Source organism: Falco biarmicus, chromosome 3 (genome assembly GCF_023638135.1).
Source record: "Falco biarmicus isolate bFalBia1 chromosome 3, bFalBia1.pri, whole genome shotgun sequence".
Classification (NCBI taxonomy): Eukaryota; Metazoa; Chordata; class Aves; order Falconiformes; family Falconidae; genus Falco; species Falco biarmicus.
Genome location: NC_079290.1, coordinates 30,445,823 through 30,460,786, shown reverse-complemented (window position 1 = coordinate 30,460,786; position 14,964 = coordinate 30,445,823). Strand labels below are relative to the sequence as shown.

General features: G+C 38.6%; 1 protein-coding gene across 2 annotated transcripts in view; it reads left to right on the top strand.

Moving 5' to 3' along the window:
- The window catches only part of PTDSS1 (phosphatidylserine synthase 1), a 32,711-nt gene that overhangs the window by 11,006 nt on the left and 6,741 nt on the right, over positions 1 to 14,964 (top strand). For both annotated transcript variants that reach the window (XM_056330451.1, XM_056330450.1), the window contains exons 5-9: positions 2,240 to 2,398; positions 5,856 to 6,007; positions 7,969 to 8,110; positions 9,012 to 9,124; positions 10,649 to 10,714. In XM_056330451.1, coding sequence (XP_056186426.1) covers positions 2,240 to 2,398; positions 5,856 to 6,007; positions 7,969 to 8,110; positions 9,012 to 9,124; positions 10,649 to 10,714 — 632 coding nt within the window. The remainder of the gene's footprint in view (positions 1 to 2,239; positions 2,399 to 5,855; positions 6,008 to 7,968; positions 8,111 to 9,011; positions 9,125 to 10,648; positions 10,715 to 14,964) is intronic.

Genomic DNA, 14,964 nt, shown 5'->3' with positions numbered 1-14,964 from the left:
TGAGCACCAAGCAGAAGAGGGGTACTGGGTGGAGAGGTAAGAATTGCAGGTCTTGTCCTCTTCACTTACCGTATCAAATTCCTGCCTGCCACCAGACCAGCATGCTTCCTTGCCCTTGGTTTTGTGCATCTGTGCACCATGGTCACCTGTTGTATATAGTAGGTGCTGTTATTGCACTTGTGCCTCAAGAGTGAGGAAATATGGAGATTGTCTTTGGCAAATAGCAATTTACTGTGTATGCAAACTACTGCACAGCACCTAATCAGCAGTGGCTGCAAGGTCCTGCCCTGTAGCACGTAAGAAGGAATGGAAATCTTTACAGTACAGTAAGCTTACCTTAGCTGATTGCTAGTGAGGGCTACATATAGGCTCCTTACCAGGAAAACTCTGGATGCTTCTGGTGATCAGCAGTATCTGTTGTGCAACTGCAGCATCTAGAGTAGGGCTGTGACTTTCTGTTTTGCAGGAGATGGTGCGGTGGTGGTGAGGCGTGGGCAGCCTGCTGTTAGGGTGGTGGGAGGACACATCGCTAAATGGAGCATGAGCATGGGGGTTAGTGATGTTGCTGAGCAACAAAGGGGAGCTGAGCTGAGTTGTCTGTTGGCAAGTCAGATTCACCTGGCTCTCCTGTCATTTAAGTTAGAAATAAGTAGATTCAAGTCAGGGGCGGACTAGTATTACTACTGGCACAGAACCACAGTGCCGCAGATTCCCTGACTGTAGCAGTCAGTGAATACTTTGTACTAGTTTGTAATCCTGATACTGTCACTTGGAGTAAATTTTTAAAGTGTAACTATAATGAAGTCTGCAGCTTGGCCTTTTGTGCAGGGCTGGCAAAGTTGCTTGAGTATAAGAGAAAGTTCAACACATTTCAGTGTATGACTGGCAGAGTTGCAGCTGGAAAGGTGAGATAGAGGGTCAAAACCCCCAGAAAAAAATGAAAAAACCAAGAGCCCTGGGAAAAAAAGCTTAGTTTTGGAGTAACCTCATTGTGTTCACTCATCATAAAGTTTCAGATATCACGGTGTGGCTAGCAGCCTGCACCTTCCATTCTGTGCTTCTCATTCACAGAGGCGGTGCACCTTTCCCTGAATAACAAGCAGCAATGGCATGTGTGAGAAGCAGTACTTCAGGGAGCACCAGCAGTAAGGGTTACTTGCAGTTTCATAGTGGGACTTAACTGCCTGCTGATAGAAGTATTTGTATGAAATTGTGCATTCTTCTTTTTATGGAGACTGGGATTTAAATCTTTCTCTGCCATCCCCTTTTCAGCTTGATCACAGTTCATTTGTGTGGGATTAGCAAAGCAATAGTTCTGGCCTGAAAGAGAATCCTTTCTTAATTCAACAGCACCGAGCAGTGCTGTGTGGTCACCTGCAGGTGGCAATGTATGTTTTAGGAGGGATGGACAGCAGACATTTTTTAAAATGTGTTTCCAGTGGGGAATAGTTGTTTGTGCTCAGTGACAAGGCAGAGCCCCACAGATGCAGCCTTCTGTTAGCATACAGATTTTTTTTTTGTTGTTATTGGGCAGTGATGTCTAGCAAATAACTTTGCTATGCAAATTGATGAGAGAACACATTTCTTTTGTTATTGATGACTAGAATATTAATTCATGTTCTTAAGGAATCTGCTACTCATCTGTGACAAAACAGTTACGAGTTCCCTTTGATTTTTTTCCTTTTTAAAAATTATTATTATTTTTAATCCAGCCCTGTGATCGAACTTTCTCAATAGGGTTGTGTTCTGGGAAATTGCTTTTGTGGGGAAAACAAGGCACAAAAGATAATCAAATGAACATTAGGATGATGTCACAGACTGGTGAGGATTAGCCATGGTGAGCCACAGCGTGAAAATGGGGAAAGCTGGTTATTTTAGATCAAGACCCCAAGGAAAAGCAAATAACTATTTTCTGAAGTGTTTGCTGGTTTCATTATTACTGATTTTATTGCTTCTACTGTTCCTCTGTCACATAAGAAATACGTGCTACTTCAGGCACCAAGGTCTATCCTATCTTCTGTTAAATTAGAGCTGTACTGTGATGACACTGAGTCTTAATCCTGAAAGTTTTCCTGCAGACTTTAGAAGGACAAGAAAGTGGAATAATGCTTATTTTAATATCCTTGTAATTTCAGGCTTGTTGTACTAGATAGAAAGAAGTTTCTTCACACTAGTGTTTCTGAAGTTGTCTGTTGATTGAAGTTTTTTGTTGGTTTTATTTATTAATTTTCGTTAACAGGAGTATGCTGTGAACTGCCATGTGATCACCTGGGAGAGAATCCTCAGCCACTTTGATATATTTGCTTTTGGGCATTTCTGGGGCTGGGCTATGAAGGCTTTGCTGATCCGTAGCTATGGGCTGTGCTGGACTATTAGCATCACCTGGGAGCTCACTGAGGTAAGCCATCCATCTAAGTGTGTGAGACTGGAATTGTTCTTAGGGAGAGGTGTGAACATTACTAGAAGGCTGACTCACTAGTTCTCAGTATAGATTTACATTTGAAGCCTTATAAACCGGATGCTGAGCAATTGATGCTGTTAGTGGACAGCAGCAAGCTGGGGTTTAGGTAAATGACTTACTACTACTTGAATAGGAGTGAGATCTAGGCCAGCCTATTGGTGCCATCCATAGTTAGTTTTTTGGCTGTTATGGGAGTCAGTACTCATGCTACTTCAGATGTTGACCAATATTCCCTGGTTCAGGGCAATTGTTCTTGTTTTTCACCTTGGAACATCTGTGATCTACTGTCATGATCCCCTTACCCCAAATGCAACATTATTACATGTTATGTATAGTTGTGCATACTGTACAGCAACTAGGAATTGAGGGATCCCTGAGGAAGGTGTGAGGACACATGAGGAGAAGTCTATATGGAATGGCAAGACACCATTCAGTGTGGTGTTTTCTGTTGTGAGCCGTTCTTTTGTTAAATTGTACCCCACAAACCTAGTTTATTCATATTCACTGACAAAAAAAATGATATTTTTTTTTTTAACTAGACCTAGATCTAAGCTAGTTCACATGCAGTGTAGTCCCCTGCACCATGGTTTGAAGGACCACTGACTTACTATCTAGCTTTACCACAGTTCTCCTAAGCACATGCATAAGTCATTTGACTGCTGGCACTTTCAAATCCTGTTTTGGATTAAAAAAAATACAGGTGCTTGACTTGATTCAGTCAACTGACTGTTGCTTGGGCTGCTGGTCTTTATTGTTAGATCTGTTTTAAGGATTCAGGCTGATTAATTGTCTCTGTAAATGCTTTCATTTGCATGTAACCTAGAGCTTGATTAGTAGAATGTGTGTCACCTAAAATCCAAGGATGTGTTTCTATAAAAATGAGTTCAATTTCATTGTATTCTTTGATTGGACAATTCAGACAAAAAAATATCCAATTTTTATCAGCTTTGGGACAGCATAGTCTAACCTGTCACACTTAACATACTAAGTGTATTTATAAACACCTGAATTTAGTCTTTAAAATTATGTTTTTCTGTAGAACTTGCTGTCAGATGAGCCAAGCATTCTCAGGACAAGGCATGTATAATTCAAAAACATAGATAAGGATTTAGTTGTCTGAAATTAAACTTCTGGGTTTGAAAATACTAGTGCCATGGGTTCCTTTTTAAAACATGTTTTTTATTCTGTGTCATTGAAGGATATGTGGTTTTCTAAGCTATTTTGAAACTGCTTAAGATTGGGATTCTGCAAGTATCCATCCACAAAAAACAACTTTGCTAGTTATTGTACTCATTTTTTCTGGCTGGAAAAGAATAAATTTGAATTTGTTTCACACAGCCTCTTATCGTTCAGTTGATCATCACACAACCATCATCTTCAATTTGACACCACATGGGGTGTCTAGTATTCCCTATTGCTGAAAGGCAGGTTATTGCAACAGACAGTGTGTTGGGTAAAGTTCAACATATAGAGAGGTTATCACCACTCAAATGGATTTTTAATGAACTAGTTAATTCAGGAGAGTCATTAGAAACCTACAGAAGTTATCAGGGCAGTTACACAGGGATTTAGCTGTGCATCTCCTATTAGCATTAATGGATTTCAGCTGGCTCCCCGTTCTGAAATGGGACACTTGGCTCATGCTCCGTACTATTGGATTAAAGTTGAGATGCAGGCAGACCTTGGTGTCTCATTCTGAGAACCTTAGAGATGGTCTGGCTAACACCTATGCTCTGTTTTTTTTGCCTTATTATCTGCAAGTTCTGGTGTCTTTTGCTGGATTATTGCAGATTGAGATTCGTAGTTTAGTGCCCCTTTCAGGTTAAATAATTTAAAACATGAAAGAGAAACTAGCAGGATAACGAGCAACATTGTGTAGCTTGGGTCCTGAAGAGGAACAGATTTTCTTTTCTACAGGTTGAAATTCCCATAGCCTTGTCAAAGAAAAACAAATTGTCTTGATATACTTTTGCAAGAGTTTTCAAAGGAACTGTCGTCGTCATTATCGGTCACTGTAATTTATTATAAATGGACCATTATTCATTCTTGCTGTATACAGAAAACATTCTTCTTGTTCCTTTTCCCCTATCTTATTTTTTTTCAATACTTTATTTATACATCTGTAAACAAAGGACACTTTATTACAAAATCATACCAATAATCTTCCACAGACACAGTTCCACTGACAAAAATTGTACTGTTTTTGTAGAGGTAAGAATATTCCTGTTTGCTGTGTGTTTTCTTAAGCATCTCCTTGAGTATTCCAAAGGGACTGCTTAACACATAGCTGTTCCAGTCCACAGCTAACTTTTTCAATCTATTTTTTGGTTTGCTGTGATTTTTCTTGTAGAACAGAGATACAATTATTTTCTCTTATAGGTGGATGAGAGGTGCTGAATCTTATCTCTCTGTAAATTATGTTTATGTCTTGCCTTAACGCTGGCCAGTTATTCTTCACTCTATCGAAAGCGTAAAGTCACCAAATGTATATGTAAATACATTTAATTGCCTCATAGTGGTCTTCGGTTCAGCTGAGTATTCAGAAAGGAACAGATTGCTTCAGAGGTAAATGATTTATGCGCTTTTCCAAGGGAAATCTTGAAGGGACTGAGTATGTTTTGATATATATCAAGATGGTGTCAGCTTTTCAGTCTGATGTTGGTTTGTTTCTGGTCTATTTTCCACTATCTTCATCATAAAAGTACCTTCAACATTAGTGCTTAGCAGAGACCAAGCAGGAAGAGAGAGTGGAATATTGTCTTAACTTCCTGAGCCATTCTGGATCAAGTACAGCAGCAAAGCTTGCAGTGTCTGAAATACTGGTGAACTCTTAATTAATCTCTTTACGGTCACTAAATTTCCTAAAAGTCATAAATGAAAGAGTTTTGAAATAGAACAAGTCTTAAGTCCTGAGCTCCAGAATTCATTAGTACTGACAGTTGTTACAAGTGCATCTGTGGTACTTACTTCACCTTGTTGCTGGTTTAGAAAACTTACTTCTGTTAAACTGTTTAGCAAAAGTAAATTTCTTTTGCTTTTTTTTTTTGTAAGCGCAAAACACCTTTCCTCCAAGAAATGCAGCGGTTCTGCTTGTTTCATGCATTTCTATGAATGTTCTGTGTATCGTCTTTTAAGAGGCCAAGATATCCTGCATGATATCCTTATACACAGCATAGCCCCAACGGGGAATGGTGAGAAGGAAACCTCTAATGTGTGGCTCTGTCCAAGGCCTCCTGAGTTAATGGAAGGATGCCCATCAAATTTCAGTGGTTGTAGCTCATGTCCTTCAAGTGTGACATGTACTGAAAAGCTGATTTTTGAATGTGTACTTAAAAAGTGAATTTATGAATTCTGTGCTGTTCCTCATCCAGAATCTTTTTGCTGTATTCTGTAGCTCTTCTTCATGCACCTTCTGCCTAATTTTGCTGAATGCTGGTGGGATCAAGTCATTTTGGACATCCTGCTTTGTAACGGGGGTGGCATCTGGTTGGGCATGGTAGTTTGTCGTTTCTTGGAGATGAGGACCTATCACTGGGCAAGCTTCAAGTAGGTCTAAATTAAACCTTGATAAACATTGTTTGTTGTAATATTGAATTAATTTCCTTGGGAAATAAACCGCATTTTTGCGTATGTAAAGTGCATATAGTATAGAATTAGCATGCAATCTGCACCTGCTAACAATGCTGTAAATTTATTTTAAATGTTAAAAATCCATCTTATAGTAATGCTACTGTACAGCATATATTTGTAAATATGATTAGGTGTATATATAATTTTCCTTTGCAATCTTAAGTTACAAGCATTGATGCCAAATGAAAATATACAGTAGTAAAGCTATTTGCATTTTTGGTGTATTTTGTACAAGTAAAACTTTGAAGAAGGCAGTAAAGAAAATTGTAATTGTTTTCTCATTATATAATGTTTTTAAACTAGATTTGGGCTGTCCTTGGTGAGGCATTAGTGTAGCAATCTGTCAGCACTAGTTGTAATTGCAGAGGAGTCAGGCTGATTGTACCTGTACTGTGAATTGCCTTACCCCATTGCTGACCCATTGCAGAATAAAGTAATGTTTGTTGTGTAAAAGGGCAACAGCTTGTGGCATAGCACATGTCAGTTCCTAACTATCCAGGTATGGTTTCTTCCGTAGTTTTTTGCCCCTCTCCAGCCTTCTTCCCTGCCGGTTGGTGGCAAGCCATGGTTATCTGCACATTACCGGTGGTATAGACGAAACAGGATTAAGTACAATGAATTGGCAAAGAATATTGCCTTGAGAGATGGAAAAGGAGCTCAAATCTTGACTGCAAATTTGTACCTTGCGTGAACTTCTGTACTACTTTCATTTCTTACTCACAAATTTATTAATTGCTCTGAGGACCATCCAGCCTTTAGTCTCAATTCAATTGCTCTGCATTTCAGTTCATGGGGAATAATAAGCATTGTAGAGTTGATGGCCCTTCTGTTTTTAGAGAGCTGACTGAAAGCTAAAACAGCAGGGTATTTATGGCAAGACTAGTCTTTACTATCATTGTGAAGTGATTTTTCCTCATGTTTTTAAATGCATAAGTAGATTTTTCTGGACCTCTACTATGAAGAGGAGCTGCACAAAATGAGAAGCTTTTGCTTGTGCCCTTTTGTTTCCTTTTTCTTTTTTTAATTGAATAAACACAGAGCTTAAAGATTAGAAGATTCCCCCTAACCTAAGATCCCATAAACCTAAATAAACACAACTATCAGAAATATTAAATCTGAATCTCCTTTGTCCAGAAGGGCTGGGGAAATAACAGGATGAAACCAGACTTCTAGCCCTGCTAGTCTTCCTTCAGAAAAGGAAACTCTTGCATTTTTCTCGTTTGGATGCTGTTGCTCATCTGAACTAATGTTATCAAAAGCAAGAACCAGTAATGTTCTTGTCAGATGAACCTCTACTCACATCCCATTTCAAAAGGGAATTTAAAAGTCTTCTAGCTTTTAACAGTGCTATCCCATCTCTCCAGAAGATTCACGTGTATCTAATATCAGAACAGCAAGGGTTGTGTGAACTTGGAAGTGCAGTATTTTCAAACCTGTGGAGCCAGCCCTTATACAATTAATGAATAATGAACCTGATAGATTCTTGAATTATTGATGTCAGCGAGCTCTAGAATGAGTCTTTGGGACAAGAGCAGTGGCAGCATTGACTAGGAAGAAATACCATCTAGGTTTTCCAAGGGGGCTGCAGAATCGTAGTCCTTTTTTCTTCCTTCAGGCAGAGTTATAGATCTATTTTGTAGTTAATTACTGACTGAGGATAGAGGAGGGTGGACTTTATAGCAGAACGTGCCCTGACTGAAATGCTTAGTAGATTATACTGCTAAATTCACCTGTGTGTGGTGCACAGTTGTGCCTGTGAAGATCTCTGCTGTCCAGCGAAAAAGAGTGATTGTTCTGCAACATCAGTAACATGGCTATTGCTTTTTTGTTTTCCTTGCATATTCCTTGTATTTACTTCAGCGATTCTCTTTTTCTAGGGACATTCACACAACTACAGGAAAAATCAAAAGAGCTGTATTACAGTTCACCCCTGCCAGCTGGACCTATGTCCGCTGGTTTGACCCTAAGTCTTCATTTCAAAGAGTGGCTGGAATCTACCTTTTCATGATCATTTGGCAGGTAAGAAATAAATTCTGTGAAATCAAAGCTGCCATCAGCTCAGTTACTTAATGGCTGTTTGGCTAGGAGATATTCTAATGTGATGTATGTCCGTCATTGAAATACACAGTTAAATGCATTGATAGTACGGAATTGGTCAGGGCATTGTTGGTGGGAGTTACATGATAGTTCAGGAGTGTAATTACAGAATCTGTAGAAAAACCCAAATGTTACAGATTGCTGTACTGGACATCAGATTGCTCTTTGCAATGGATATAGTTTTAAAAACTGGTAGACAGTGAGGTTTTGGGTGGGGTGGGGGTGTTTGCCGTTTTGGTTGTTTTTTTTTTTTTTTCTTCCTCTCTTTCTATTGACTGGATGGATCACTGATACTCAGAATTTTGACCTTGATCCAGCAAGACTCCATAATATGTCCCAACCACTTAGGTACTTAAGTCTGCCAGTGTTTGCATGATTAACTAAAAACCTTTTTTTTTTTAATTTGCCGAATTTAGTTTGTAAAAAGAGAACCAGAACTGTTTGATATGCTTTTTTTTTTTCTTTGAAACGTATGATATCTTCTATTAAATTTGCCCCAGTCATTCATACCACGTTTAGGTTATGCAAGTTATCAGAAGACCTCTGCAGTGTGTTATTAGTGTCTGATTGCTTAATGGGTTTCTGGAAAGAGAGCAAATACTTTCATAGAGATGTCTGGAGGGTATTGTTTGTTTTACTTGTCCTAGAGCAGGAATCTTAGACTCTTTTAATCTTCAATCTAACCAGCAGAGCTATAGTAGAGCATAAATAGTTTTCCTTCGGTGTTTTAGTTTCCATATTAATCTTTGCACATTTTCAAGTGTCGTAACTCATTAAGTTATGCAAATTGAATGCTATTAACTAACTTTTTTTTTTTTCTTAGCTGACTGAGTTGAATACATTCTTTTTGAAACATATCTTTGTGTTCCAAGCAAGCCACCCTTTAAGCTGGGGGAGAATACTTTTCATAGGAATCATTACAGCACCCACCGTAAGGTAATTTTGTTGCCATGTTTTTTTTTCTTCAATTTAAAGTAACTTGACTTCTAGGCACCCAAGGACTGCCTACAGTTTGTGAGTAAGTACAGTGCATTTCAAGAAATCTATGCTTTTGCCACCATGACAAGCAAAACAATCACCACTTCAATAAAGTATATTTTCTGACAAATAAACTAATAAGGTAAAATGTGTTTAAACACCTGCATGTCCATAGGGATGCAGAACCAGTGTGTTCCATCTTCTATTGGTATAGCATCTCCCTGTTCTGTGAGTTAGCTGCATATGTTGTTCTGAAGGATTGTATCTGAAAGTGTCCAAGTTGATGAGTCAGGTGCTCAAAAAGGCATAATGAGGAAAACCAGAGCTGCTGGTTTTTCTGAGCTGCTTATTTTGTTTGTCTACAGGAAATATTAGTATGTTATAAGAAAAGATAGAGCATTGTCATATTCTGAGTAACAAAACAGTATATATGCAGTGTTAATAGTTGTACAGATACATTAACCTGCTTCTAGCCTTGCACAGTATTTCACATTTCACATTGTTAGCAGAGTTCTCTTACTTTTTTTTTTTTTTCATGTGACAGCTGGAGATAGACAGAATGCATGCAGTTCTGAAGTTAAGAGGCAGGGAATTTCCCATTCATGAGTGAAGTGATGTTACCTGGGACAGTTAAATGGCAGCCATGCATAGGTTTATTCCTAAAATACAGCTGTTAGTGTCTCAGGTTAAGTGCAGTGATTTCACACTGTTGATTAAATCACCTTAAACATTCTATTAGCTCCTGTATCAGTGAGGTTTTAAGTATTTTTATGGCACTTGCCAACTTGTAGATGTCTTTATTCTTAAACAATCCGTGTATAGTTGGATTAATAACACTTCCCCATCTGTTGGTGGAGATCTGAGACAAAGACAGAAAAAGAACTTCAGTTCCACTTTGGAATTCCCCTCTGTAAACTTAATGTTTAGGAGCATGAAGAACACAGCAGAATGGTCTCCAGGCTGTTTTAAAAATAGTGAGAATTTCTACTCTGTTCTTAAAGGGAAAACATGCCAGTGGTTAGAGCACTCACCCAGGACATGGAATAGCCATATTCAGCTTTCTTCAAGATTCAAACCCATATCTCTCAAGAAAATGCAAATGTCAAAGAATTAAATACAAACTGTGGAAAAAGTGGAGTTTTTCAAATTCTTTCAAAGCTGTTGCACTTTGCCTAAAAGAATTGGAGATTCAGTGGAGAGGCAGGAGACAAAACATAGCTTTGTTAGCCTACTAGTTTGAGTACTTTCCCAGTCCTTGCTCTCAGGATTTTCTGTGTTGTTTCAAGCTATTTGATCTATGTGATAATCTGTCCTACTAGAATTGAAGCCATCTGTTAGACATCCAGCACGATTGCATGTGGCTTTGAGCATCAGCACTTCATTTTCAGTATAGATACATTTGTAACATAAACTTGTTTTCTAAATGTAAATGTTCTGGGGACTTTCAACTTCACTGATGAATTTTCTTGTTTCCCTTCTCAGGCAATACTATGCATACCTCACAGATACACAGTGCAAAAGGGTGGGAACCCAGTGCTGGGTGTTTGGGTAAGTGTTCTTGCTGCATTCGTGAAGCACTTGGACAAGTGTTAAGTATGAGTCCAGCACAGGAACAGCTTTGCATGAAGCCAGTCCTTGTTACGTATTGTTTTAGGTGTAAAGAACAGTATGGAGAGATTTTCTTTCTTTCCCCTGCCCCCCGCCCAAGTTTAGAGGAAAGGAAAATTCTGGATTTGGAGGTAGAACATAGGAAGTGATGGAATGAGTAGGGAGAAGAACAGAAGGAAGAACTAGAAACTGCTGGGTAAAGCTAGGCTCCTTCAAGGTAGTATTGGCCTTGCTGCCCATTGTCTCAGTCAGGTGAGAAGGCCAAAGCTTTTGCCTCTGCTGCTTGCCTGTCATCGGAGCAATGTTTGCCTGGCCATCAAGGTGGGCATTGCTGCTGTTAGTGGAATCACAGCAGAAGACAGTGAAACAAGCCATGGTTATCAAATATTTCTATGCTGCCCTCAAAGCGGGAAAGGAATATCACTGTGAACAATGATTACCTTGTCTATGATCTCTTTCAACATATCTCTTGGAGGAGACCTTTAAATTAAGAGTTTGCATGATTGCTTCTGGTGAGAACTTCCTTCTCTAGGTGGCTTGACTGAAACGTACTGTTCTGGAAACCTTAAGCATTTGCTGTTGTAGTGTTGTAAAAGCTGCTTGTAAATAAGCAGCGTAGTAGTGTCTCTTTTGATTTATGACTTGGAAGCTTACAAATGGAAAACGATAGACGATCCTAAATCCCATCTTAAAGAAAAAAATATGTATTTTAAGAAACTATTCAAGAAGCTAATTTCTGGTGGCAATGATTTTAAATTAAAACAGCTGCTTCATTCTCTTTGTCAAGGTTAAGGTATATCTTATTTTCAAATTGTCTGAACCATTCTCATGTTTAATAGAAGAATCTTTTACTGTTTTAAATTGGAATAGCATTTCAATGAGCTGTAAAATACTGAGATCTAATTTGGAGAGTGTGCTCTGGCAAACTTATCTCGCCTTTACTGTTAGTCTTAAGGATGTTACAGAGTTTTAGGAACAGTGCTGGGCTGGAAAGCATGTTTCCAGGTGCTCTACAGCACTGTAAAGAATGCCCCTTTCTCAGCATTTTATTGAGATAAGAGCAGAGCATGCTGCAGTATAATTGAAGAGATTTCTACTGTTGTTTTAAATGTACCCTGGAGAACAAGATACAAGTCTCCTTGGGTGTTGCTGGGCTTAAGTATTCACCTCTTTCACTGACTTACCACCTTCCTGGATGGGTCTGTTACTGTCTTCAACTCAGGACTGTAACATCCAATGGACACACAAAAGGTAGTAACTCTGTTCTTGTTTAGTTTTACTGGTGCTGAGTAGGAGTAGGTAACATTTTCTGTAAGCCTAAACCTCCTTACTGAGGGAGGACCCCCTCCTCGAAACATGCATTATGATTCTTGGAAGGTGTCTGTAACATACACAGGTCCTTAAAAAGGATTATTTTAATGATCGTGGCAGAGTAACCTGTCTTTCTGGGTTTGGTATGGAAGGTGCTTTAGTACCGAAGGTAACTAATTTATCACACAGTTAATATAACTACTTAATTTACAGTTAGAATCAAAGAACCTTTCTCTGTTTGTGCATAAACATTTTAATAGTTAAAAATAAACTCTGTTAGTATTTGAGACAGGCATTTGAATACAGACATGTTACTGAAACCTGTATTTAAATTAATGGGGAATTGAGATGCTTATATGAAAAAGGATATTTGCTCAACTATAGATGGTAATTTTAGAGTTATAGAAGACACATTTTAAAGAGTTCTGTAATTTTGGGGGAAGAATTTTCAAGTTCTGCATTACGAAGAAAGAAAGATGACCTTGTTTCATCCATATTAAACATATTCTTTTGCAAACTGAAGAGAAATATGATGCTGAATGTTTGCCTTCTGGCTCTGAAAAATTGTTGAGGGTTGTAGAAACCATCATCTTGGGTTCAAAGTTCTCACTGAACACATTGATGTCATATATGTCAATATATGTATGCTTAAAGATCTCTTTACAACTGCATAACAAGAACTGCAATAGAATATTCAACAGTCCGATCTAATAATGGGAAATGTGCATGGAGCAAGTTCTTCTTGATGCTGCTTACTTCTGTAATTGCTAGAAAAAACAGAGCAACGCTAGGATTTCCTTTTATTTGTTGGAAAAACAGGACTCTTCAGGTAATTTAACAATCCAGAATATAATTTCTGAAGCAATTAAAAGCAAGTATATAGAATACTCATATCTGTGGTGATCAAGACCTACTTCTAAAGGCACAAATTTAATTTGTAATGGTCTAACCATGGGAATAGTTAAAATTAGTGCCTTGCATTAGTATGGAATTGTGTTCTCTAACTTGAAATATACTGTACCATCACTCTTAGTAGATGGACAGTAAGTGAGATAAGGCATGAAGAAGGCCAGTGCAACAGCTCTGCTGGAAATTGCACCATTTTCATTAAGATGAAGCCTTTCAAAGAGGAATATCGTAGGACGTTACAAGACTATTTTGATTGAATAAAAACTTGTAGTGTCTTTAGTTCTATGGAGTGTTCTCATCACCCTTCAGTAGGACACTAACACCTTTCACTGTTGGTATTCTTCTATTTTTTGATTTACAACTTTAACTGTAATAGCTGTCCTATTGTACAACACACTTAACCCAAGTATTCTTGACAAGAATAATGGAAAGAATGTATAAATGCAGCACAAACAGCTGTATAATTTTTCTGAGTCCTTGTTGAAAATAGCCTGTTGTTTTGTTTATACCTTTGAGTATATCACACCCTCTTATGTTTGTTTCCTGATGGTGGTCTTTCTGTTCCCACTGCTGTAGCTCAGTTTAACTATTTGGGTTTTTTTAAATCTGAAGCTGGATCAGTAAGAATAATATAAAATGAAGAAAGAAAAATAGTTGGTCACCCAACAGAGTAACACTGCTCTGAAATTTTTATTAATATGCACCTCATTCATTTGCAGTATTGGTCAGTTAGGCGTTAATTCCACAGTTCTTAAGTTTTGGCCCCACTCACCATGTTGCAAGTCACATGGTACAGAGAAAGCTGTAATTTGTTATTTGCACCAGGACCATCTCCACAATACCAGTTGTTAAGTTGTGCATACATCTTTCCTCAGTCTTTCACGGAGGGAGCTGGATCCTGTCTGTCAGGCAGTAGAGCCATTTTTGGCAGCTTCCTGGTTGTGGAGAGTGTGGGTAGGGAACGTGTCCTGCAGGGTCGAGCCTGGGAGACCAAACCACTTGACCTGATGTTAAGTGTGCCTTGCGCACATTTGAGGGAGAATTTTCATGCGTGTGCTCATATGTACAACCTCAAAGTCACCGTTGAACAAGTTAAGTACTAAACTTTTATAAATTTAATAGTTTTCGTCATGATTTGCTTCAGCTTGAGAAGAGTCAATTGTCTACACTTTTGCCGCACCAGTCACATTTCTACACTTGTATTTGCTAAAAATATGTAATTTTGTGTCCAGGACCTATACAAACTATGTTTTCATGGCAAGTGATGGAAACTTTGGATTCATAACCCCTTGTTCCACACCAAGTGGTGGACAAGCCTCCATAGCTTTGAGCCTGAAAAGATGTAGACATGTGGTAATAGGGAGAGAGCTGAAGATACTTGTTTTGATTCCTGTAATGCCAGAGAGGAAAGCGAATACTGCAGTTTTTCCTCTCAGTTTCTTCAGAAATCCTCAGATACTGTAGTGTGGATCAGAGTTTGCACACCAACCAGGGCAAAGGCATGGATTCTTAGAGAATTGGAAATGCTGTTTCATGTTAATATTCTCATTAAAATCCATCTGAAGCAAGCAAAGTAGCCTGTTTAGAATTGTAGTAAACTCACATCCAGTAGAGAAATCCCCAAAACACAGTTCTAGTTCACCCAACAGGGAGTCAGTCGGTTGTTCAGAAAAGAAATTTATATCTGGTGAAGGCTGAAGCACAGCGGTAAGTATAAACAGAAATTCTCTGCTATTGGCACACACCCTTCCTTGTTCCCTGGACAAGCAAAGGCTCACAGAATCGTGAACTGCCAGTCCATCTCTATTTGTATGCTGTTTATGCTGAAGAAAAGTATAGCAAGAAAAATTAATTTCAGTTAATGGTGGTGTTGGGGGGAGGTGTGTGCTCAGTAGTGCTTGTTTAGAGCAGGCAGTCTGGGGTCTGGGTTGTGAACATGTGAGTTAAATCCTTAGTGTTTGTAACTGCTT